The 25052-nt window shown below is 67.2% G+C and overlaps 1 protein-coding gene across 1 annotated transcript; it reads right to left on the reverse strand.

Moving 5' to 3' along the window:
• Positions 1–751: 751 nt before the first annotated feature.
• On the reverse strand, positions 752–20679 carry SEMA6B (semaphorin 6B). The gene is made up of 17 exons (XM_077191491.1): positions 20425–20679; positions 7954–8102; positions 7317–7446; positions 6950–7010; positions 6728–6790; positions 6309–6410; positions 5865–5955; positions 5672–5791; positions 5494–5582; positions 4879–5096; positions 4534–4665; positions 4167–4316; positions 3508–3702; positions 3052–3192; positions 2821–2898; positions 2610–2668; positions 752–2533 (listed from the first exon to the last, which is right to left on the reverse strand). The coding sequence occupies exons 2-17, from the start codon at positions 8066–8068 to the stop codon at positions 1557–1559; spliced, it is 2721 nt and encodes a 906-aa protein (XP_077047606.1). The 5' UTR covers positions 8069–8102; positions 20425–20679; the 3' UTR covers positions 752–1556.
• Between the last annotated feature and the right edge of the window lie 4373 nt (positions 20680–25052).

The following is a 25052-nucleotide window of genomic DNA, read 5'->3' on the forward strand; positions in this document are numbered from 1 at the left end:
AACGAGCCCCCGCTCACCCCTCACGTGTCCCCGCGCCGAGGAACCCGTGGCCGGTGTCCCACCCCCGCCCCAGGCGTCTCCGCCCCCGTTATCCCCTCCCCCGGTGTCCCCAGCGCAGGTGTCCCCTTGCCACGTGTGCCCTTGCCACTTGTTCCCACCTCAAGGGACTCAGTGGCCGCTGTCCCCACCCTCTCCAAGCGTCCCCATCCCAGGTGAACCAACTCCCGGAGACCCGACAGCCGCCAGCCGAGGTGTCCCCAAGCCTGATGTCCCCAGCCCCCGGTGTCCCCACGCTAAGGGACCCAATGATTGGCGCCCCCAACCCCAAGGAACCCAAAGCCGGGTGTGCCCACGCCACTTCAAGTGTCCCTTTGCCAGATGTGCCCACCCCAGGTGTTCCCGTGCCACCTCAGGGTGTCGGGTGTCCCCAGCCCCTGCGGGTGCTCAGGCCAGGGGACAGAGGAACGTGGGTGACCCCCGTGGGTGGCCTCGGGGGGCGAGAGACAGCCGGGAAAGGGGACAGGCAGGGGACACGGTGGGTGTGGGGTGGCACCGCCTTATCCCAGGGGAATTCGTGGGGAAATAGGGTGGGGACATTCGTGGGGGCGGGTGCGCGGGTGGGTGCGCGTGTGCGCGCTGGGTGTGCGGGTGCCCACGGAGCGGGTGCCACCCCGTGCCCCCCCTGCCCTGTGCCTCCCTCCCCCGGCCGGTCCCGGCTCCCGGGGGGGGTTAAGAAGATGCCGAGGCGGCGGCGGGGGAGTCGCCTCCGGTAACCGGGTGTTTATTGGGGCCGCGGGGTACAGCCCGCGGGCGGCCGCATGCATGGCCGCGGGGGGGGGGGGGCTCCCGCCGCCCCCTGCCCTATTTACAGCCTGCCACCCCCTGGGGACCTGCCATCCCCCGGGGACCTGCCACTCCCCCGCGACACGCCACCCCGGGTGGGTGCCGGGCAGGGGTGGCACCGAAAGGGCACCCTTTGCCAGCAGAGAGTGGGTTCGGTGGGGACCCCCCCGCGGTGCCCCCCACCCCGGCTGTGCTTTCCAGGAGGGGGTGGTGCCGGGGGGGAAGGATGGGCAACCCCCAGGCTGGCACTGGGACAGGGCTGACCCCAGACTGGGGGTGGGATGTGCCCCATCCCCAGATAACGCCACACTCGGGGGGCCCCCAGCCCCCCGCACCCAAAATGCTCACCAGGTTCCATCACCACAACCAAAGCACCCCCAGGTGCCACTGCGGGGCTGCGGGCTGGGGGGCACAGCCCAGTGCCCGTGTCCGTCTGTCCATCCTGCTGCCCCCCAGGCACGCCCCTCCCAGGGTGCTGCGGGCCCTGGCTCCGGCCTGGGGAGGGGACACGGTGGACGGTCCACCCCGGCACAAGGGACAACAACGCAGCCGGAGCGCAGGGCACTGCCCCACGCCAGCCGGGGGCACGCAGGGGGTGCCTGTCCCCCCCTCACCCCACGCCCGCAGCTCCTGCCCCGCCGCCCGTCCCTGTCCCCAGGGAGCCGGGGTCCCCATCAGTGTCCTGGCCGGGGGCACGCACACAGGCTGGCACCCTATTTTCCCGAGGGAGTCCGCTCCACGCCGTAGCGCAGGAGGTGGTGCAGGTCCGTCAGCGGCCGCGGGGTGCCCGGTGCCCGCGCTGCCCGCGCTGCCGTCCCGTGCCGCCCGTAGCCGCCCGCCGCCGCCTCGCCGCTGTTGAACGTGTGGTTCCTCTTGAGGTGGGCGCCGGGGCGGCCCGTGCCGTTGTTGGCGTTGAAGTTCAGCTGCTCGGGGTGCCAGGGCGGCCCCTCGGTAAAGTCTCCCCCCTCCCCGCTGGGTGCCGAGACCACCCGCCGGCGCTCGGGGCTGGGGTGCGGCGTCCCGCCGAAGTCGCCGTAGGAGCCGCGGGGCGGGCGGCGGGCGCCGGCGGGTGGGTGCTGCCGGGTGCGGGGCCCCTCCTGAGGGTCTCGACCCCAGTGCCCGTCACCTGAGGAGTCGCTGAGTTCGGCCTCCAGCTCCTGGTCCACCAGGATGGCGTGGCAGGAGAGGGGGATGCCCCGCGGCGGGCGGCCGGAGCCGCCGTGCCCCCGCCCGGCGCCCGCGGGGCCGGAGCCGCCTCCAGGGTCCCGCAAAGCCGCGTTGATGATGTTGTGACTCTGTTCCCAGGTGCAGTTTTGGAGGGCGCCGGGGCAGCGTTTCTGCTGCAGCGGGGTCTGCTCCGGCGTGGGCAGCACCCCCGAGTCCAGGTCGTGCTGGGTGACCTTGCCCAGCTCCTTGGGCCACCCGTTGGGCATGAGCGGGGCCAGCAGAGCTCCCCGTGCCCGCCGCTCGCCCAGGCGGCTGACGCTCACCACCGACTCACTGTGCGCCAGGATCGTCTCCTTGTCCTTGCGCCGCGCCAGCTCCTTGCGGTCCCGGTGCCCGATGAACCAGCACACGCTGAAGCCGGAGATGACGGCACCGATGACGAAGGCGGCGACGGAGGAGATCACCAGCAGGTTCACCGACACCAGCCCGTCCGGCTCGTCCACGAAGCTCTCCGTCACCAGCCCTGGCGTTGGGGACACGTCAGGGACCTGCGGGCGCCGCCACCGCGTCCCCGAGCCCGGTGCCGGCCCCGCACTCACCCTCGCACTCGCCCAGGTGGGACGTGCTGCCGCCGCCGATGTCCTGCTCGAAGGCCACCCTGGGGGTGCAAATTGAGGGGGTCAGTGGGCCCCAAATGGCCCGGCAGGGTCTCCCAGCTCCCTTCAGCGAGCAATGAGTTGGTTGGGGGCTGCAGGAGCTCTCTGGGGACACCACTGTCCCCCTGCACGTCCCCAGGGCTGGCAGCGTTACCTGGGGCTGGGCTCCAGGAAGATGCAGGAGCCCTCGGGTGTCCAGCCACAGTAGGGATCCCGGCTCCCCAGGCAGTTCCTGGCAGGGAGCAGAGATGTCAGGGTCAGCCCCGATGGGGGGACACAACAGCCCGGTCTCCACAAGGGACTCTGTCCCTGGCCCGTGCTGTGCCTCAGTTTCCCCAGCCATGTTCCCAGCCGTGCCGAGCCCTGCCCAGCCCCAGGCACTCACTTCATGCAGCCCGAGTGCTGCTGGCAGCGAGCCACGGGCACCCTGGCCACGCACGGGGGGAAGGCCAGCAGCAGGGACCCCGCAGCCTTGTCCAGCTCCAGCCCCAGCAGCCGCCGCTCGTCCTCCGTGTCCCGGCCACACCTGGGGACAGGGCAGAGCTCGTCATAGCCCCAGCCCTGGGGGGCCCTCCACAGAGCCTGGCCCAGTCCAGAGGAGATTTCCTCATGCATTCCCCCCAGCCTTGCATCCCTCTCATCCATCCATCCATCCATCCATCCATCCATCCATCCATCCATCCATCCATCCATCATCCATCCATCCATCCATCCATCCATCCATCCATCCATCCATCCATCATCCATCCATCCATCCATCCATCCATCCATCCATCCATCCAAGCACCCCACCCACCCCTTTTACTGCCCCCTCTCCTTCCCCTGGCACCCTGGCACTCACCTCCCAGGCTGGTAGGTCTCAAACTCCTCCAGGAAGATGCTCTGGCTGCCGGGGGCAGCGGGCACAGGGCTGCTGGTGGCGTTGGGAAGGATGAGGAACTTGAGCACGGTGCCAGTGCTGGAGCCCAGGAACACCACGGTGTGGTTGCCCCAGGGCCCCGCTGCGTTGTCCACCACGATCTTACGGAGCTGGTACCTGCGAGGGGGAGGGAGCAGTGCTGGGGTGTGGGGGAATCCAGGGGTCCCCAGGGAGGGGAAAGGATGAGGCCCCCAGCCCCACATCCCCAATCTCCATGTCCCCGTCCCCAGCCCTATGTCCCCAGCTCCAGCCCCACATCCCTGTCCCTATTCCCAGCCCCCCATCCTCAGCTCCCTGTCCCCATTCCGTGTCCCTGTCCCCATTCCTGTCCCTGTCCCCATCCCTGCTCACGCCCCGGCTGCCCTGCCGGCAGGAGGCTGTGGCCCAAGAGCGCAGCTTGATTAATTCCCCATCAAGCAGCAATTAAGGCAGATTTAATTAGGACGAGACAATCTTGACTGCAAAGTGTCTGAGATTTATCAGCTCTCCCAGTGCTGGCACAAGCATGGAAAGGCAGCACAGGAGGCCCTGGCCAGCCCCTCCCAGCCCCTCCCAGTGCCCCCAGCCTCCCGGGCACCCACCGGGTCATGGTACGGAGGATCCAGGGGGCGTTGCCCAGGGCCGGCACCGCCTCGTCCATCAGCGGGTGCGTCTTGACGAAGTTGAGGATCTCGTCGGGGAAGGCGCTGGAGGAGTTGTAGCGCATCCCCGGGGAGGCGCAGCAGCCGGGCCTGCAGCCAGGGCACGGCTCAGTGGCGCTGTCCCCAGCGGGTCCCCAGCCTGTCCCCAGCCCCGCTGGTACTGGCCGTGGTTGTCATCACCCCTGTCCCCACCCCAGCAGAATGGCTGCCACTGTCCCTGTCCCCATCCCTGTTCCTTTCCCCAGTCCCACCACTGTCCCTGCCGCTAACAGTCCTTGCCAGCTCTGTCCCCAGCCCTGTCCCTCACCGTGGCTTTGGCACCATGTCCTCTGGCACGGGTGTCCAGATGGACTCGGGTGATTTCTGCTCCCGGAACCGTCCCTCGAAGACGGCGGCCACCTGGGTCATGTCGAAGGCGCAGACGGCGGAGCCGGGAATGCTGTGGGGACACGGCTGTGGGATGAGCACGGGGAGGCCCCAGGGAGTGCCAGGGGCCCTGCACATCCCAAATGGAAACGAGTCCATTTCCTGTCCAGGACCCATCCCAAATCCCACTCAGGATCCAGCTTTGATTCCACTCAGACCCCAGCTGGCACCCAGCTCAGACCCCACTGAGCCCAGGCAGTCTGGGCAGGGCACAAGAGGCTCTGACCTGTTGGTGGGCGTGGAGAACACGGCCAGGACCACGGGGCGCCCGTCCAGCTCCAGGATGTCCGTCACGGCTTGGATGACGTTGAAGTAGAAGTGGGAATCGCCCGGCACGGAGCAGTTGAGCCGGGCCTTGAGGAAGGAGGTCCACTGCTTCTCCAGCACCCGCTGCGAGCCCCCCATGTCGTTCTTGCACACCCGGGCCACCCGTGACACCACCACCTGTGGGGAGGACACCCGTCACCACCCAACCCCTGTGTCCCTGTCCCCACCCTGGGTGTCCCTGTGGGCATCCCAGAATGGTTTGGGTTGGAAGGGAGCAATGGGATCCTCTAGTGTCAAGGGAAATATAGGCTGGATATTGGGAAAAAGTGTTTTACAGGAAGGGTGATAAAGTTCTGGAATGTTCTGCCTGGGGAGGTGGTGGAGTCACCATCCCTGGGTGTGTTTAACAGAGCCTGGATGTGGCACTGGGTGCCAGGGTTCAGTTGAGCTGTTGGGGCTGGGTTGGACTCAATGACCTTTAAGGTCTCTTCCAACCCAATGATTCTGTGAATTCTGTGAATTCTGTGAATTCTGTGAATTCTGTGGATCTCCCTCCCAGTGGGACGCGTCCCACCTTCTCCAGGTAGTTGAACTCCATGGCGATCTCCCGGAAGAAGAAGTAGACGTGGCTCCTCCATTCCACGGCGTGCACGAAGTAGGGCTCTGCAGGGACAGCGGGGTCAGGGATGGCCCAGCCTGGGGTCGCAGGGGACACGTGCCCTGTCCTGGCACGGCCCAGGGTGGGGACACACCTTTGAACCACTTGGAGTCGTGTTTGACGGTGCGCAGGGTGGGGCTGTCCCCGAGGCTGCGGTAGATGACGGCGTCGATGGCCAGGAAATCCGTCACCGTGGCGGTGAAGAGCATCCCCCCTGCAGGGGACAGGGTGTCAGCGGGGCTGGGGGACACGGGGCCCGCTGTGACACCAGCAGTGCCACCACTGACCTGTGAACAGGGCCACGTTGGCGTGCTTGGGGTCGTAGGGACACCGGGCCATGCCGCTGATGTTGTCCCCGATGGGCTCCAGCGTGTCCATCTAGAGCAGGTGACAGGGGGACGTGAGGGGACACCCGGGCACGGGGGGGACCCGGGGTCCCCATCCCCAGGGGGGCTCTGGCTGCAGTTGGCACAGACAGGGTTGAAGGTGTTGATGCTGCAGAACCTTCCCATGGGTGCCCCTTTCTTCCTTAACCCCAAAACCCTTCCCATGGGTGCCCCTTTCTGCCTTCACCCCAAAACCCTTCCCATGGGTGCCCTCTCCTTCTCTGACCCCAAAACCCTTCCCATGGGTGCCCCCTCCTTCTCTGACCCCAAAACCCTTCCCATGGGTGTCCTGTCCTCCCCTGACCGCAGCCCCCCTCCCTCACAGGGACCCATCCAGGGGCTCACGCTGTAGTTGGCGCAGACGGGGTTGAAGGCGTTGGTGCCACAGACAAACAGGAGGCTCTCGTTCCTCACCAGCAGCACCTTGATGAAATTTCGGCACTCTGCCTGTGCCAGGAGAGGGGACCGTCACCCTCAGCACCCCAAAACCCCCCTCACCTCATCCCACCCCACCCAGACCCTCATCATTGCCAGGGGATGGCTTGGAGGAGGCTGTTCTCACCCCAGAACCGCATTTATGGGAGCTGGGAATGGGATTTCTGGCCCCCAATAATTGATTCCAAATCAATTTAGCCGATCAGCCAATAAACCGCTGGGAGGGAGTGGCGTGGTGACACTGGGGAGGGGACAGCGTGTGACACGGCCACAGAGGGTGCTCAGCCCCCACCCGGGGGTCCCCAGGGGTGCAGATGCCACAGCTGTACCTCGTGCTTGCCCTTCATCCTGCAGATGCTGATGTCGTGCTGGTTCGAGCGCCACGTCAGCTTCTGGGTGGGGAAAAGCAGTGTGGGCATGGGGACAAGGCAACAGCACCCCCGTGAGACCCCCCTGAGGCCCCCCAGAGCTCCCTGAGGCCCCCCAGAGCTCCCTGAGACCCCCAGCACCCCCCGGGACCCCCCAACACCCCTGGCACCCGCAGCACTTACCCGGTGGTAGCGCATCTCAGCAGCCCCGCTGGGCTCCAGGCTGACCCGATAGACATTGTCCCTGGGGAGGGGGACACGGGTGTCACCACCCCCCAGCTGGGATGTGCCCCTCAGCATTGGGGGTATGGGATCCACCCCCACCCCCCCCGGGAAGGTTTGGGGTGCTGGGGTGGACAATGAGGAAGGTTTGGGGTGCTGGGGTGGACAATGAGCATCACCAGGGCAGTGTCAGTGCCGGTGACCGCCCCAGTGCCCCGTGGCAGATTTTGGGGTGCCCCAGGCAGGGTCCTCCCCAGCAGAGAGGAGTGGGGAGGGTGTGGGGTGCCCCCCCCGGTGGAGGGGAGGCTTTGGGGTGCCAGCTCCAGACCTGTCCCCGATGAAGAGGGTCCTGTTGACCTTGAGGATGCGCTGGATGTTGAGGCGCTGGGTGCCCGCCCCCTCGGGGCCCCCCGGGCGGGCGGTGCCGTGCCCCACGAACACGGGGTAGTGCTTCACATCTGGGGGGGCACGGGGGGGGTCACACGGGGCCGGGCACCCCCACACAGCCCAGGTCACCTCCCTCCAGCCATCAGCCCAAAATCCCTCCCCACCAGTGCCTTCCACCTGCCTTGACCCTAAAGCACCCCAAAACCCTTTCCATAGGTACCCCTAAAAGCACCCCAAAGCCCAGCCCTGGTTCTGTCCTCTCCTATTCCAAAACCCTCCCTTGGGTGCCCCCTTTTCTCTTAATCCCAAACCCCTCAGCCCCCCTTCCCTTTCCATGCCAGGCCATGCCCTCCATACCCCAGTGCCCCCCATACCCCAGTGCCCTCCATACCCCAGCCCCTCTCCCATTCCATACCCCAGTGCCCCCTGTGCCCCAGCCCCTCTCCCATTCCATACCCCAGTGCCCTCCATGCCCCAGTGCCCTCCATGCCCCAGCCCCTCTCCCTTTCCATGCCAGGCCGTGCCCACCATGCCCCAGGGCAGCCCCCCTGCTCCCCCCAGCCCCGGTGGGCACTCACAGTCCGGGGGGGCCACGGCGATGGGTCCGGGCTCCTCGGGGAAGGTGCCCCTCGCCGTCCTCTCGGCCGCCAGCAGCAGCAGCAGCACCAGGGGGACGCGGGCTGGGGGTGCCATGGTGGCCCCCGCCCTGGCCGGGCAGCCACCGCACCTGCGGGCACGGGCAGGGCTGGGAGGGGCAGCACCCACCGGGAACCCCCCCGGAGCACCCCAAACCTGCGGGGATTGGGGCCGTGCTGGGGCTTTGTCACCGGCAGCACGTGGGGAAGGCGCTGCCGGTGACACGGCAGGGCTGGGGACATGGGGACACATGGACAGAGAGACACGGGGACAAGAGGGAAGCCACAGAGGCTCTTCCCCCTCCCCAAACGCCACCGGGATGTCTTGGAAAATCTCCCGGGACGCCTCAGAGCGTCACAGCACCCCCCCCCATGCAGACAGCCCCGGTGCCACCGCCACTGTCCCCTCACCACGCCGGGCCACCATCCCCACCTGCCGCGCGTCCCCGAGGGGCTGGGGCCGGGCTGGGTAATTAGCAGCCGGGCAGGGAATTAATTGATCATTAATTCCATGGGAGCCGGCAGCGGGAGCGATCGAAGCGGCGCCCTCCTCCCCCGCGGGGAGCGGGCACGGTGACATTGTGCGGGGTTGGGGACGGTGACATTGTGCGGGGTTGGGGACGGTGACACTGTGGGCGCTGGGGGTCACGGGACGCGTCCCCAGCCCCTCCGTGGTGTCACCGGCCCCGCGTGAGACCCGGCTCTGTCCCCAACCCGTCCCCTGTGCGGTGCCACAGCCCCGGGGACATCTGAGCCCGACCCTGCTGTGTCACAGCCCCGGGCAGGAGGTGACCCCAGTGGGACCCGACCCTGGTGTCACAGCCCCTGGGGACAACTGACCCCATCCCCAGGGTGTCACCACCCCTGGGACACCCAACCACGTCCCCACTGTCTGAGGGACACCCAAACCCGTCCCCCCAGTGCCACAGCTCCCAGTGACGCCCAGCTTTGTCCCCACGGTGTCCCCAAGAAGCAGGAAATGAGCTGTTTGTGCCCGCTTTGTCACACGGCGGCACCCGAAAGCCACCAAGCGCCGGAGGGAGGAAAGGGGACCCCAAAAAGCCACCCCAGGGCAGGGCTCGGTGTCCATCGGCCACCTGAGAATCCTCGGGGGGTTTGGGGGCCGGGGGGACCGCGCCGCAGCCTGGGGACCCCGAGCGGGGCTCCGGTGTCACCGTCCCCAGCCGGGTGGTGACAGCGAGCGGCGCAGGGTAAGCGGAGCCTCCGGCGCCATAAATGCCGGCGATTGTGCGGGAAAAGAAAAGGCAGCAGCGGGAAGAGGGGGGCACGGGGAGGAGGGGGCACGGCGGGGAGGGGGACACGGCCACAGGGGGGTGACAAACAGGGACCCATTCACGGCGGCGGCGGCGGAGCAGGGGGACGGTGCCCAGCGTGGCTGTGGGGAAACTGAGGCAGCGTGGGGGGGACAGGGGGATGTGCCGGGGGTGAGGGGGGGGCTGCACTCGGGTATCCCCGACACGCAGCGGGTGAGCGGCCTCGGGCATGGCCCTCATCCCTGTCCCTGCTGCGTGCCTCAGTTTCCCCAGCGCAGGGCACGCTCAGCCCTCACCCCCACACACAAAGCTCGGGGGGGCGGGGGGAGCTGCTTGACCTGTCCCACCCCCCCCTCCCCAGCATCTCCGCGACCCCCGGCACTGGGGACTCGGGCAGGAAAGGGGGGGCAGCCCCAGCGCTCCCCCTCTTGCTGCAATCCCAGCCGCTCTGAGCGCAGCGGGATCTCTGATCCCACCGAGGGGGTGTCCCTGCCGGGGGAGCCCCCCCTTCCCGTCCCTTCCCGGGGGTGTGGGAGCCCTTCCCGTGCCATCCGCGCCCCCCTCCTCGCCCAGCGCCGCGCTCTGCCCACCTGAGCTGCTCCGGCCGCCTCCGCCGCCGCCCGGTGTCACCGCTGTCCCCTGCGCTGGCAGGGGGGTCCCATGCCCGGGGGTGCCACCCCCCCCCCTCCAGGACGCCCCGGCGTCCCGAGAGCGGCTCAGCTGTCACATCAACCCCCCGCGACCCCCGGGGAGGGGGCCCGTGCCCCCCGCCCGCGCCAGGTGGGAAGGTAGGGCTGATGTCACCGTAACCGGAGCCACCAACCCCCCCCCCCGCCCCGGCAGCTGTCACCGGGGGGGCACCCCTGGGACCCCCCCCGAGCGGCATCGCGGCGTCCCCACGGGGAAGCAGCGGCACGGAGCCACCCGTGAGACACCCCCGGCCACGGAGCAGGGACAGGGGGACAGAGGGGACACCCCAAGCAGGTCCCCCATCCTCATAAACCCCCTAGGAGGGCACTGGGAAAGAGGGGGGGACACACCGGGAATGGGGGGGGGACACCAAGAAGGGAGGGACGCCAGGGAAAGGGGACACAGCCTGGGAAACACGGGGGACAGTGGGAAAAGGGGGGGACACTGAGAGAGGGGGGGACACTGGAGAAGGGGAGGGACACTGGAGAATGGGGGGACATTGGGAAGGGGACGGTCTGGGAAAGGGGGGACACACTGAGGGATGGATGGGGGGTGGCAAAGGCGCAGGACACCAACAATGAAATCCCTGAAAATTCAACTTTTTGGGAATTGCCTTCCTGGTGTAATCTCAATGCCCACATCCCTCTCCGTCGGTCTAATGCCGGATTTTGGGGTCGTTTCCTTCCAACGCCAATAAGAAATCAGTAATTAGTTATGCTAATGAGGCATTTACACACCCTCCACATGCTCCAGCCCCCCAAAACGTGACCCCCCGGTACTCGCTCAGTGGGGTCACACGGTGCCACCCCCATTGGCACAGAGGGGTTTGGGGGTCACCGGCAGAGCCCCCCCAAGTGCCCCCCCCCCCCCCAATCCCAGCTGCTGCTGCCGCCGGGGCTGGGGGGCTGAGCCCCCCCCGGGTTTCCGTTCCGGGGCCGGTTCAGATGGCAGAGCCAGGAAGCAGCTGTCCCCCACGGCAGGGACGGAGCAAATGTCACCCCGGCCACCTGGCACCGCGCGCTGGCCTTGTCCCCGTCCCCGTCTCCTGCCGCGGGTCCCCCCCTTTGCGAGCGGGTGCGGGCAGCACCCCCAGAGCCGCGGAGCTGCCGAGAGGACGGGGGAACACCAGCACCGGAGGGGTCCCCGCGTGGTGACAGGGACGGGGGGGTCCCCGGGGGGGGACACAGCACCCACCATTTACCTTGGCGCTTCCACGGCCCCGCCGGCGGCTCAAATGTCCCCCCGGGCCTCCCGCTCCGGTTACCGGCTCCGCTTACAGCTGCCGTTTATAGCCCCGCTCCCTGTCCCTTGTCCCTTGTCCCCGTCCCCTCCCCATCGCCCACCGGGTGGGGACGCGGGCTCCGAGCCCCCCAGGACACCACCAGCGACCGAGGGCGTCCGGTGCGGACCGTGGTGCGGACCCCGCGGTCACCTTGGGTGGCTTTGTCACCCACCGTGGGTGCCCAGAGGTGGCCCCAGTTGCTGGGAGCCCCCTCGATCCCCCCCGGGTGCCACCCATGGGTGCCCCGACGCGTCCCCTCCAGCACGCCGCCGGTGCTGGTGGCCGGCCAGAGCCGCATGGTGATTTGCATATTAAATCCAGGCTCATCTGCATATTAAGAACGGTTTCCTAGCGAGGAGGATCGCGCGTCACGCCGAAATAAACCCCGGGGAGGGGGGGACGGGACACAGAGGGGGTGGCAGACGGAATGCTGGATCCCCCCTCCCCAATTCACGGCCCTTGTCCCCTGTTGTCCCCCCCCCCCCAGTTCACTGCCTTTGTCTCCTTGTCCCCCCCGGTTCTATGGGACAGGACCCTCCCGTCCTGCTGCTCTCCCCAAGCCACTCGTCCCTGCTGGCACACATCCCCCCCTGTCCCTCCTGTCCCCCCAAAAACTGTCACCCCCCTTGTCCCCAAAGGGCAGGCACCTCCAAAACACCCATTGCCCTCATCCCCCTCCTCCCCAAAGCCCCCCTTGTCCCCAGGGCACTCACCCTGCTCCTGTGCCACCCCAGGGGCTCTGTGCCCTGGCGGGGTCCCCTCGGTGTCACCCTGCCACCCCTCTTTGTCACCCGCATGGCCCCAGGGCGGTGACAGGAGCAGATCTGGCAGCTCCGAGTCACCTCCTCCGGCCTCGTGCCTCAGTTCCCCTTCAGGGAGGGAAGAGGGAACCCCCGGTTCCTGCCCCAGCCTGGCACCACCCTGGGAACCCCCACCCAGAGCCCTGCCAGTCCCGGGATGGCACCACCCTGGGCACCCCGCCTGTGCCACCCCTGTCCCCAGGGGTTCCTGTCACCTCCTGATGGAGCCCCCGTCCCCAGTGTCCCTTTTCTGTGTCCCCGTGGGATCCCTGGGGGGCAGCAGCGCCTGGCTCGGCCCCATGGAGACCCTGCAATAACACCTGCAGTGTTTACATCCGGCTCAGGGAACCCTGCAATTACAGCCAGGACAGGGAGCCCCGGCATTCCCGGGATGGGAGGCAGCTGAACACACCCACAGCACCCACAGGCACCCAAACCCACCCCAAATTAACCCCGAACCCATCCCCAAACCCACCCCAAACCCACCCCAAATTAACCCCAAAACCACCCTGAACCCACCCCAAACCCATCCCAAACCTACCCCAAATCCACCCCAAATTAACCCCAAACCCACCCCAAATTAACCCCAAACCCATCCCAAACCCACCCCGAACCCACCCCAAACCCATCCTAAACCTACCCCAAACCCATCCCAAATTAACCCCAAACCCACCCCAGGGTTCAGAGACCAGCCCTACAATCACAACCCACCGATCCCAGAGCCAGATGAGCTGGAGGAGGCTCTGGGAGGTCAGGACCAAGGGTCACTCCCAAAGCTGGGTCAGTTTTTAAGCCCTAACAAAGTTGGGATGTTGGTTTTGGGGGTTTTTGGGGGTTTGCTGGATTCAGGTCTCCCCTCCCTGTGCCAGCTCTGCTGTCCTGCTGGGGACAATGGGGCTGCTCCACTCTCCAGGCCCAGAACCAGCAGTTCCCATTAGGATTATCTTCAAACTCCTACTTGTATTTAAATAAGGTTAAATTTAAATATCTGCTGGCTTCAATGGGCAGAGAGGGGCTGGGGGTGGCAGGTCACCTCAGTGTCACCGCAGTGTCACCGCAGTGCTGTGCCCTGCTGTGATGATGGCCCTGGAGGTGGCACTCAGGGTGCTCCATTCTCTCCTGGAGCCCTCCACCTCCAAGGGACACCCGGGGATGGGGACACCAGAGGGGACAGGAGACACGGCCACCCCCAGGAAATCTCCTCCTGCCACCCCCGGTGTGCCCAGAGGGTGACAAAGTGACAAGTGGCTTCCGGTGCCAAGGTGTGGGTGAGAGCACGTGAGCCTTCACCCTCCTCCTCCTCCTTCCCACCCTCTCCATCCCGCTCTCTGTTTTGGAAGTGTCCTCTGAGCCAGCTGGGGACAGGTGGGGGCTTTGTGGGGTGACACCCACCCCCCCCAGCCCCATGAGCCCCCAGCTCAGGGCCCCACGGGGCTGGGATGGGCCCTGGCAGTGCTGGGGGACGGGGGGAGCGTGGGAGGGCGAGGAGGGAGGATGCAGGAGGTGCAGGGGATGTGCAGATGGAGCAGGGATGTGGGATGTGCAGGGGGACGTGGGCTGGGAGGCAGCGGGGAGGATGGGATGGAGGATGGAGGATGGGATGGAGGATGGGATGGAGGATGGGATGGAGGATGGGATGGAGGATGGGATGGAGGATGCAGGCTGGGTTAGGGGACACAGAGTGGGATGTGGGATGGGATGCAGGCCAGGGTATGGAGTAGGATGCAGGTCAGGATATAAGAAGCAGGCTGGGCTGTGGGATGCAGGATGCAGGATGAGATGCAGGATGGGCTGTGGGATGCAGGATGGGATCCAGGCTGGGCTCTGGGATGCAGGCAAGGCTGTGGGATGCAGGATGGGATGCAGGATGCAAGCAGGGCTCTGGGATGCAGGATGCAGGATGGGATGCAGGATGGGATTCAGGATGGGATGCAGGATGCAAGGAGGGCTCTGGGATGCAGGCAGGGCTGTGGGATGCAGGATTCAGGATGGGATGCAGGATGGGATGCAGGATGCAGGCTGAGATGCAGGCAGGGCTCTGGGATGCAAGGAGGGCTCGGGGGTGCAGGATTCAGGCTGTGGGATGCAGGATTCAGGCTCGGGGATGCAGGATTCAGGCTCGGGGATGCAGGATGGGCTGTGGGATGCAGGATTCAGGCTCGGGGATGCAGGATGGGCTGTGGGATGCAGGATTCAGGCTCGGGGATGCAGGATGGGCTGTGGGATGCAGGATTCAGGCTCGGGAATTCAGGATTCAGGCTCTGGGATGCAGGACTCAGGCTGTGGGATGCAGGATTCAGGCTCGGGGATGCAGGATTCAGGCTCGGGGATGCAGGATTCAGGCTCAGGGATGCAGGAATCAGGCTCTGGGATGCAGGATTCAGGCTCGGGGATGCAGGATGGGCTGTGGGATGCAGGACTCAGGCTCAGGGATGCAGGATTCAGGCTCGGGGATGCAGGATTCAGGCTCGGGGATGCAGGATTCAGGCTCGGGGATGCAGGCAGGGCTGTGGGATGCAGGATTCAGGCTGTGGGATGCAGGATTCAGGCTCAGGGATGCAGGATTCAGGCTCAGGGATGCAGGACTCAGGCTCGGGGATGCAGGCCGGGCTCCGGGATGCCAGCGGCGGCAGAACAAAGGGCCATTGTTCCCAGCGCCGCCTCCGCGCTGCCGCCTCGCCGGAAGGTCCGAGCGGCCCCGCCGCCCTCGGAGCTGCTCCTCGTTCTCCCGGCACCCACCGGGCACCGCTGCCACCGCTGCCACCGCCACCACCGGCGCCAAAAGCCTCGGGGCGCGAGGGTGTCCCTGTCCCCTGCCAGGCCCTGCCAGGTGTGCCAGCTGTGCCAGCTGCCAGCTGTGCGTGGGGGGTGTGCACGGGGTGGCACGTGTGTGCGGGGGGTGTCACTGTGTGTCATATGTGTGTGTGTGTGTGTGTGTGTGTGTGTGTGTGTGTGTGCAGGTGTCGGTGCGCACAGCAGGTGTCACACGTGTCACATGTCACAGTGTGCGTGTGCAGGGCTGGCAGGAGGCAGCGGGTGACACACATGTGCAGGAATGTGGGCACCAGCTGGCACCTGTGTGTGACACTGTGCGGGCACCGGGTGGCACCCGTGTGCCTGTGCCTGGGGTGTCACGCGTGTGCAGGTGTGCAGGGGGTGTCACACGTGCACGGGTGTGAACGGAGTGCCACACGTCACATGTGTGCCGGTGTGTTCATGGCTGTGACACGTGTGCAGGGGATGTCACACGTGTGCAAGTGTGCAGAGGGGTGTCCCACATGCACAGGTGTGTTCACGGCTGTCACACGTCACACATGCACAGGTGTGTTCATGGCTGTCACCTGTCACACATGCACAGGTGTGTTCACGGCTGTCACACGTCACACATGCACAGGTGTGTTCATGGCTGTCACACGTCACACATGCACAGTTGTGTTCACGGCTGTCACGTGTCACACATGCACAGGTGTGTTCACGGCTGTCACACGTGTGACCAGGGCTGTGCAGGCATTGCTGGCACAGCAGGGACGGGTTATTTTGGGCACATGGCAAGGATGGGTCCCAGCTCCCACCTCCCGAAGCTCCACCTTGACCCTTCCCTGTTTCCCGGCGCTGTGTCCCAGCGTTGCCGGCGGGAGGCGATGGATGGGGCGGTCAGAAATGCCTGCGATGCTCCCACCATGCATCTCTCGGGGTGACCCATCCCACCCTCCTCCATCACCCTGGGGCTGTCCCCAGCACCGCCTCCCTCCACTCCCGCTCCCTGCTCCGTGCCTCAGTTTCCCCACCCGAGCCCCCCGCAGGCTCCCGCAGCCGCCGCTCCCGAGGGCCGCTGTGTCCCCTCCCGCGTCCCCTCCCGTGTCCCTCCCAGATCCCCCCGGCGCCAAACCCGGCGCTGAGCTCGGCCGCGGCGCTGCCGGGTTTGATGGGATTATCCCGGCGGGCGGGATTACACGGGAAGAGTGAGGATTAGGCACGGCGCATCGGCACGACACTGCCACTGCCACCACTGCCACGACACTGCCACTGCCACCACTGCCACGACACTGCCACTGCCATTGCCACGACACTGCCATTGCCACGACACTGCCACTGCCACCACTGCCACTGCCACTGCCACTGCCACAGCCACGACATTGCCATTGCAACAGCTACTGCCACTGCCACTGCCACGACACTGCCGCTGCCACTGCCATTGCCATAACACTGCCACAAACACAGCCACTGCCACAGCCACGACATTGCCATTGCAACTGCCACAGCCACTGCCACTGCCACTGCCACTGCCACTGCCATTGCCACCACTGTCATTGCCACCACTCTCACTGCCATTGCCACAGCCACTGCCACTGCCACTGCCACGACACCGTCACAGCTGCCCGAACTGGGCTCAACTGGGAGCAAGTGGAGCCTCAGTGTGGTGCCAAGCCCCAGCCTGGCAGGGCTCCTCCGGGAGCGGTGGCTTCAGCAGCCACTGTTTAATTAACCGGCTGCTGGGAGCCAGCACAAAGAGACGAGAGGGATCTCTTTATCCCCCTTTTTTTTTTTTTTTAATTTGACAAAATTGTAATTAAATAGGGAGCAAAATCCCGGTAGCACACGGCAGCCCCTCTGGGAGCTCCTCCGTGCCAGCCCACTGCTCTTCCTCTCCCCCTGCTTCACTCAGGGAATCCAACCCTTCATCATCCCCTTCTGGGGATGCCACCACAGCCTGGGGGTCCCTGGATGGCCCCGAGGCCACTGTGTCACATTTGCTGCTGGGCCAGGCACTGCCAGGGCTGCAGAGCCTCCTTTGGGCGCCCCGTTCTGGTTCCACCTCCAGCCCCAGCCCGGGCATGGGGGGCAGAGCCCAGAGCTCCCCAGGACGGGGCTCCCGAGGCTCCGGTGCTGATCTGGAGGTGCCAGCGGCGATGGGCACCAACAGATCCCAGAGCTGGGGTTGCTCCTGCTTTGCTTTGCCACTCTTTGTGTCCCCCAAACACAGCGAATGCCACCACAGTGGCACCACAGGGAAACCATCCCGACCCTGCCGGCCTGGCACAGTGAGGGATCCAGCGGGGAAAAGCCACCCTGGACAGTGCAGTGTCCGTGTGTCCCTGCCCTGTGTCCGTGTCACCGTGCCCGGTGTCCCTGCCCTGTGTCTGTGTCACCGTGCCCGGTGTCCCTGCCTGGTGTCCGTGTCACCGTGCCCGGTGTCCCTGCCCTGTGTCCGTGTCACCGTGCCCGGTGTCCCTGCCCTGTGTCCGTGTCACTGTGCCCAGTGTCCCTGCCCTGTGTCCCTGTCACCGTGCCCGGTGTCCCTGCCCTGTGTCCGTGTCACCGTGCCCGGTGTCCCCACCCTGCCACGAGCTGGGATCCGGCCCCAGCACGGGAGATGCTCCAAGGGCCCGGCGCAGCTCAGCCCACTGAAAAATGAAATCGCATCCAAACTGGCAGGTTTAATTAAAAATATTCCAGCTTGTCTGGGGATACAAACCGCATCCGGCACTGCAGCAGGGATCTGCATCCAGCTCCAGGGCCTGGCGAGCAGGGCCCGGCCGTGCCCCAGCAGCACCGGGGGAGCACTCCTGGCAGCGCAGCAGTTACTGGTTTAACTGGGAGCCAAACCCAGCCAGGGCCGAGGGGACAGGGACACCCAGCCCTGTGGGGACAGGGACACCCAGCCCTGTGGGGACAGGGACACCCAGCCCAGTGGGGACACCCAGCCCAGTGTCACTGTCCTGTCCCGTGCCTGGGGGCTCCTGCTGGGGCTGGAAGGGACGCACACACAGCAGGGCCCTGGGCTGGGGGAGCACGGGAGCCCCCCCAGAGGGGACAGCTCTGCCGTGGGGGGCACACATGGGCATCCCTGTGGCCGAGCTGGGCTGTCCCCCTTTGTTTATGGGAACGGCACCAGAACCATGGGGGGCTCCTGGGAGGGGGGATGAGCTGTGCCCCCCACACCAACACCTGGCACTGCCACCGGCACCCCCAGAGCTGAACCTGAGCCCCAGAGCCACCTCCTGTCCCCCTGCACAAACCGTCCCCGTGCAGCCACGTGCCCCGGTGGCAGCGGTGGCAGCGGTGACCCAGTTCCTGTGGCACCCCAGGGACGCTGCCCAGGGCTGCAGAGCCACCCTGGCACCCGAGACCCGCCAGGATGGCACCCCAAGACCCGGCGGGGACACCCACAGCACCCACCCCATGTGGGAGACACATGGCACTGCCCGGACCTGGCACCCTCGGCCTCATTTTGTGGGGTAAATGCCGGGGGGACACACAGGGGGACCCCCAAAGCGACCCAACGCCTCCCCAAGGCTGTGTCTGTAGGGCAGGGAGCTCAGGGAGCCCTGTGCCCCCTCCCAGCACATCCCGGGGTGGGACCCGGCCCTGCCGGACCCAAAGAGACCGAGGGGGACACCCGGAGGGGGGACACGGTGGTGCCACTCGTGCCATTGTCACCCCCACCCCTCCCAGGCGAGCAGTGCCCCGTGGGGGGGTCACTCATGGCAGGTGCCTGAGCCCCCCCGCACCGCAGGGCTGGGGGTTGGATGGGGGGGGTCCCCTCTGCAACCCCCCGAGCTCATGACCTGGTTTGGCAGAGGGAAACTGAGGCACGGCGGGAGGCAGAGCTCACCCAAGGTCACCCCGTGCCGACGGCACAGCCCCGTGGGCATCGCCCCCCCTGCTCTAACGGGGGGTGCTGAGCCCCCTCCCCAAAGCCCCTGCACAGGGAGGGGCTCCCCACTCCCCTCTGCCCCATGGGGGGGCCTGGGGGGCTCGGGGTGCCCCAGCCCCCGACTGCTCTGGGAGATGTGGGACATGGAGGTCAGGCTGGGGGGGCAGGGGGGTTTGCGGGGTCTGGGGGGGCTCGGGGCACCCCAAGTGAGGGTGGCAGGGGAGGATGGGGGTCAGGCAAAGCCCCCCCCCCAGCCGCGGTGGTTTAGGGTCCTCCCTCGCCTCGGTGCTGCGGTGCTGAGCCCCAAAAGGGGGCACAGAGCCCCCCCAGCCTGGCAGGCGCTGCCTGCACGGCGCCCCCGGCCCTGCCCTGATATCGGGGGGGTGTCAGAGCCCCCCCGTGCACGGCGGGTCCCCCACTCCTGCCGGGTGCCCCCCCCAGGTCTGGTTCCCACCAAGTTACAGCCCCGAGACAGAGCCGGGCACCCCTGGATTTGTGGGGATCTCGCTCTGCCCCCCACCCAGCCCTGCGGGATTATTTGAGGGGGGGCACAAGCACCGAGCCCCCCCAGGCTGAGCCTCGCTGCTCCCTTTTGGGGGCTGCATTCCCGGACCCCCCCATTTCCGTCCCTCTGCCCCCCCAGCCCAGCAGAGGCTGCCCGGGGTGGGGGGCACAGACCAACCCCTCCTTTTCACCCCCACCCCCCCAAAAAATAAAAACAACGAGCCCTGGCTGCTTCCCAAAGAAACAGCGGAGGCAAAACGGAGCCCGACGAAGCAGAGACACCCCCCGATCCCCATCCTCATCCTCATCCTCATCCTCATCCTCATCCTCATCCCATCCCATCCCCATCCCATCCCATCCTCCCGGCTCGGGGCGGGGGGGGCTCCGGCTCCCGCGCCCATCGCCGTGTCCCGGGGCTGGGGGGGGGTCGGGGTGCCGGTCCGGGGGGCTGATGGGTGCGGGGGGGGCGTGGGAGGGGGTGCGGGGTGGGACGGGGGTGCTGGGTGAAGGGGATGGGGTGGGGGGGGGCTCAAGGGTGCGGGGGGGCTGTCGGGGTGCCGGGCTGGGGAGAGGGGTGCGGGATCGGGGCGCTGAGGGGGGGGGATGAGGATGGAGGGGGCACATCGGGGTGCTGGGGAGAGCAGGGGTGCTGGGGTGGGGGCGTGAGGCTGCGGGATCGGGGTGCGGGGAGGGTCTCCGGGGTGCCGGGGGGGGCCGGGGGTGCGGGATGAGGGTGCCGGGATGCTGGCGGGGTGCAGGAGAGGGCTGGGGGTGCGGGATAGAGCTGGGGGCTACGGGAGGGGGCTATGGGGGACGGGGGGGGGAAGAATTGGGGTGCGGGTGGGACCCCCCAGGAGTGCCGGGGTGGGGATGGCGATGCGGGATGGAGGTGCCGGGGGGGCTCAGGCTGCGGCGAGGGGGGGACAGAGGGGTGCGGGTTGGGGGGCGCGGGGGGGGCCCCTCCAGCCCGTGACCCTTCAAGGTTCCGCCCGCTCCGCTAACAAAAGCGCCGCTTCCCAATGCAGCAGCGGCGGCGGCGGGAGGGGGGAGGGCTGAGGTGGGGGGGGGGGGGGGCACCCCCTTTTCTCCCTTCCCCCCCAGCCCAGGAGGGGCAGCGGATGGAGCAGGAGGAGGATGGAGCGGGACGGGAGCGCATCGGGAGGGGGGCGGCATCGGGCGGGGGGGGGGCAGCGGCCGCGCTCTTACCTCTCGGTCCCGGGGGGCTCCGGGGGGGGCTCGGGGCACCGCGCACCTGCGCCCACCGGCAGCGGCTCGGCCCGGCCCCGCTCGGCTCCGCTCCGCCGCGGCGGGAGCGCCGGTACCGGGGCCGGGCGGGGCGGGGCCGCGGGGGGGGGCGGGGGGCCGGGGCCGGGCCCGCCCGGTGGCTGCGGCGGCACCGGGGCCGCTCCGGCAGCAGCGGCGATGGAGGAGCCGCCGCCGCCGGCGCTCCCGGAGCGGCTGCGCCCCCCGCCCTGCCCCCGCCCCGGGGAGGCGGCTCGGCCCGGCCCGGCCCCGGGCCCCCCGCCCCCGGCAGGGAGGGGGGAGCGCGGGGGGAACCGGCCCCGCCTGCCTCGGCCCCCCCGAAAAGGGGCAGCGCTCCCCCCGCATTCCCGGGCACCGGCAGGGCTGGGACCGGCCCCCCCCCCGCGTCCCCTCCATCAGTTTCGCCCATTCCGGGTGCCGGGAGGGGCTGGGGTTGATCCCCCCCCATCTCCTGCCTCGGTTTCCCTCCATCCTTGGCACGCAGAGGGGCTGAGGCCGATCCCCTCCGCCCCTTGCCTCAGTTTCCATCATTCGCATCCCGGCGAGGGCTGGGACCCCCCCATTCCCCCGCAGCCTCGATTCCCCTCCGCTGCTGTCCCTGTCCCCAGGCTGGACCCCCTCCCTCGCTGTGAGCCCCCCCCATCCCCTGCCTCAGTTTCCCCTCACCCCACGGGTGCTGCCCACCCAAATCTGCCCCCCTCGGGCTGCAGGGGACGCCAGGATGGGCCCCGGCGGGCACCCGGGGGTCCGGGGGTGACACCAGGGTGGGGGCCTAGCACGGCGTTCCTTCGGTCGCTTTGTTGCTTTGTCCCGGTTGTTTTAGCCCGAAAAACCCCAAACCAGGGTAAAACTGAGCGGTGTCAGGGGTGCCCCGAGCTATGCCCGGGCCCAGCCCGCCCCGGCGAGCGGGAGGTTCGGAACTGATTCACCCCTTCCTGCATCCCTCCGGTCCCTGCCGGTTCCCAGGGCAGGGAGGGCACGGCCATCCCCGGGGGGACACTGACGGAAGGGGGGGTCTCCAGGGCAAGGAAACACAGCCATGACTCAGCGCCTGAATCAGCGTCCCCAGGGGGACAGCGAGGGGACACCGCAAACCCCTTGACCTGTTCACACAGCCCCGGCCCTCCGCTCCCCCGGCTCGGGCTCATTAGGGCTAATTAATCAACCCTCCTCGGAATTCATTCCTCCACAATTCCTGTCCTGGCGCCTTTTGCTGAACATCCTGGGGCAGGCACCCCGATATCCCCACAGATATCCCGTGGCACCCCAATATCCCGGTACCCCCATCCCACTGCACCCCACACCCCGTGGCACCCCAATATCCCGGTTCCCCGCCATCCCACAACGTCCCATGGCATTTTTAATATCCCACTGCACCCTAACACCCGGTGGCACCCCAATATCCCACGGCACCCCGCCACCCCCCGGCCGTGGCGGTCCCAGGACTCCTCCCGTGCAGGAATTTTGGCCGCCACTTTGGAAAACATCGGCCCTGGGAGGGCTCTTCCCATCCGCAGCCTCCAGCTCGGGATTTACTCCGGGATTTGGGGATTTGGGTGACCTTTAAGGGAAGAGCGGCGCCGCGGAGGAGTCCACGGGCTCGGGCGAGCCCCACGTGCGAGGAGCGGGGCCGGTGGGGTTGGGGGGCTCAGGGCAGGGTCGGTCTCACCGCGGGGTGCGGTGGGATCGGGGGGGGGCGGGGGGTCGGGGTGTGTCGGGGCCCCCCCGGCTGTGCCCGCCGGCCTCGTGCATCCCGAGCACGCGGGGTGGCAGCCGCGACCCCCGGCCTGGCCCGGCACGCCTGGGCTCGGCACGAGATCCCAGCACCGGCCCCGGCCTGGCCCGGCACGCCTGGGCTCGGCACGAGATCCCAGCGCCGACCCCCGGCCTGGCCCGGCACGCCTGGGCTCGGCACGAGATCCCAGCGCCGACCCCTGGCCTGGCCCGGCACGCCTGGGCTCGGCACGAGATCCCAGCGCTGACCCCCGGCCTGGCCCGGCACGCCTGGGCTCGGCACGAGATCCCAGCGCCGACCCCTGGCCTGGCCCGGCACGCCTGGGCTCGGCACGAGATCCCAGCGCCGACCCCCGGCCTGGCCCGGCACGCCTGGGCTCGGCACGAGATCCCAGCGCCGACCCCCGGCCTGGCCCGGCACGCCTCGGCTCGGCACGAGATCCCAGCGCCGGCCCCGGCCCCGCCGCTCCCTGCGGGGGCCCAGGCCGGGCTTTTGGGGAGCGGTGCCTTCACAGCCCCCCCGGGAGCACCGGCAGATCCCCCCCAGCTGGGGATGGACCCCGGCAGCCCCTCTGCCCCGGGGGGAGGGAATGTGGGGGGCAGGAGGAGCCCCAGCCCCAGGGGACCCTGGCATGGCAGCCCCGTCCCCCTGGGCAGCACCCCTGGATCAGGAGCCCTGGGCGTGCCCCTCCCTGAGTGGGTGTGGCTGTACACACACCTGTGTCCGTGGGTTTGCACCTGTGTACACGTGTGTGTCCATTTGTCCGTGTGTCCATCTGTGTGTCTGTGTATCCATCCATGTGTGTCCATCCATGTGTGTCCATCCATGTGTCCATCCATGTATCCATCCATGCATCCATCCATGTGCACATCCATGTCTCCATCTATGTGTGTTTCCATGTGTCTGTCCATCCATCCATGTGTCCATCCATGTGTGTCCATTTCATGTGTGTCCATCCATGTGTCCATCCATGTGTGTCCATTCATTTGTTTGTCCATCCGTGTGTGTCCACCCAGGTGTCCATATGTGTGTTTCCATTCACTTGTGTCCATTCCATGTGTATGTCCATCCATCCGTGTGTCCATCCATGTGTGTCCATCCCTGTGTCCATCCATCCCTGTGTCCATCCATCTGTGTGTCCGTCTGTGTGTCCGTCTGTGTGTCCATCCACGTCTTCCAGCCACATCCAGGGCCTCCCTGCAGTGCTGTGCACATGTGTGTGTGTGTTTGCACACGTGTGTGTGTGTGTGTGTGTGTGTGTGTGTGTGTGTGTTTGCATACGTGTGTTTGTGTGTTTTTGTGTGTGTGTGTGTTTGCACACGCGTGCGCCGCTCCCGGAGCACCGCGGCCCCCGCAGCTGCCGCCCCCCGGCCCCTCCGTTCCCTTTCCCGTTCCCGTTCCCGTTCCCGCAGCTGCCGCGGCCGTGCCGGGGCCGGCCCTTCCCGGCACGCGGGCGCTGGGGAGGAAGAGCGGTAATTAAGTTAATTTGCACATGCAAATCATCCGCAGTTGGAATCTGTTAATTTTATAATTTGATGTTTAATGTACATATCTGCTGTGTTTTCCCAGGCAGAAACCCAACATTTTCTGGGTGCTAATGACAGGGGCCGTGCCCCGGGCGGGGGGACAGGGACCCCCGGGGGTCTCGGGTCTGGTGGGGCACCGGGGCTCAGCCACCACCGGGATTGGCTGTGTCCCACCCGGCGAGGCCGGTGTGCGCTCGGGCCGGCCCCAAAACTGACGGAATTTGCCCCATTATGGAGAAGGGAGGGTTCTTTCCACCCCTCCTGCCCAGGAAGTGTTTTGGGGTGATGGTGGTGAGCCCTGGAGACTCAGCTGAGGGGCTGTAGTGGCCACCAGAGCGTCCCCACCCTGCAGGGTCACCGATGGCCTTGGTGGCAGCACCCAGCACCGACCATCAGCACCCCAAAGTGCAGGAGACAGACACAGAGTCCTCCCCCTTCCCCTGCACCCCGGGGCAGCTGCAAAAACTGGGGCTGTGCCCAGGCTAAACATGGCCCCAAATCCTGCCCTGAGGTGAGGAACACCCCAAACACTGCCCTGAGGGTGAGGAACACCCCAAACACTGCCCTGAGGGTGAGAATGGCCCCAAATCCTGCCCTGAGGGTGAGGAACACCCCAAACACTGCCCTGCGGATGAGGAACACCCCAAACACTGCCCTGAGGCTGAGGAACACCCCAAACACTGCCCTGAGGCTGAGCATGGCCCTAAATACTGCCCTGGGGCTGAGGAACACCCCAAATACTGCCCTGAGGGTGAGAATGGCCCCAAATCCTGCCCTGAGGGTGAGGAACACCCCAAACACTGCCCTGAGGGTGAGGAACACCCCAAACACTGCCCTGAGGGTGAGCACCCCAGGGTCTGGGCATCCCTCCAGGGCTGAGCATCACCTCCAGGCCGAGCAGCACCCAAGGCTGAGCAGCTCCCTGGGGCCCTGCAGCACCCCAGGGCCAAACCTCACCCCAAAGCCACCCCCTCAAAGCCAACCACGTCCCAGAACGAGCGGCTGAGGCCACCCCAGGCCAGCCCCCGGTTATCTGCAGGAGCAGCTGGGGCTTTGCATGTGCCGGATTTGCGGGTTCCCTTTGAAGCCGCGGCCCCGCGCCGCTGCCTCGGCCGAGATAAGGCGGTTCCCGCAGCCCCGGGGCTCGGCAGGACGCGGTCACCGTCCCTGCCCGGGGCTGGATCCGGCCGGGAGCTCCCGCGGTCCCCAGCAAGGCAGGGAGCGGCCCCCGGGGAGAAGGGGAGGGTGATGCCACCTTTCTAATGAAAACTAATTGCCATTAATCCCGTCTCATTGTTTACTCGGGGCTG

The sequence above is a fragment of the Agelaius phoeniceus genome, chromosome 29 (assembly GCF_051311805.1).
Source record: "Agelaius phoeniceus isolate bAgePho1 chromosome 29, bAgePho1.hap1, whole genome shotgun sequence".
In the NCBI taxonomy this organism is placed as follows: domain Eukaryota; kingdom Metazoa; phylum Chordata; class Aves; order Passeriformes; family Icteridae; genus Agelaius; species Agelaius phoeniceus.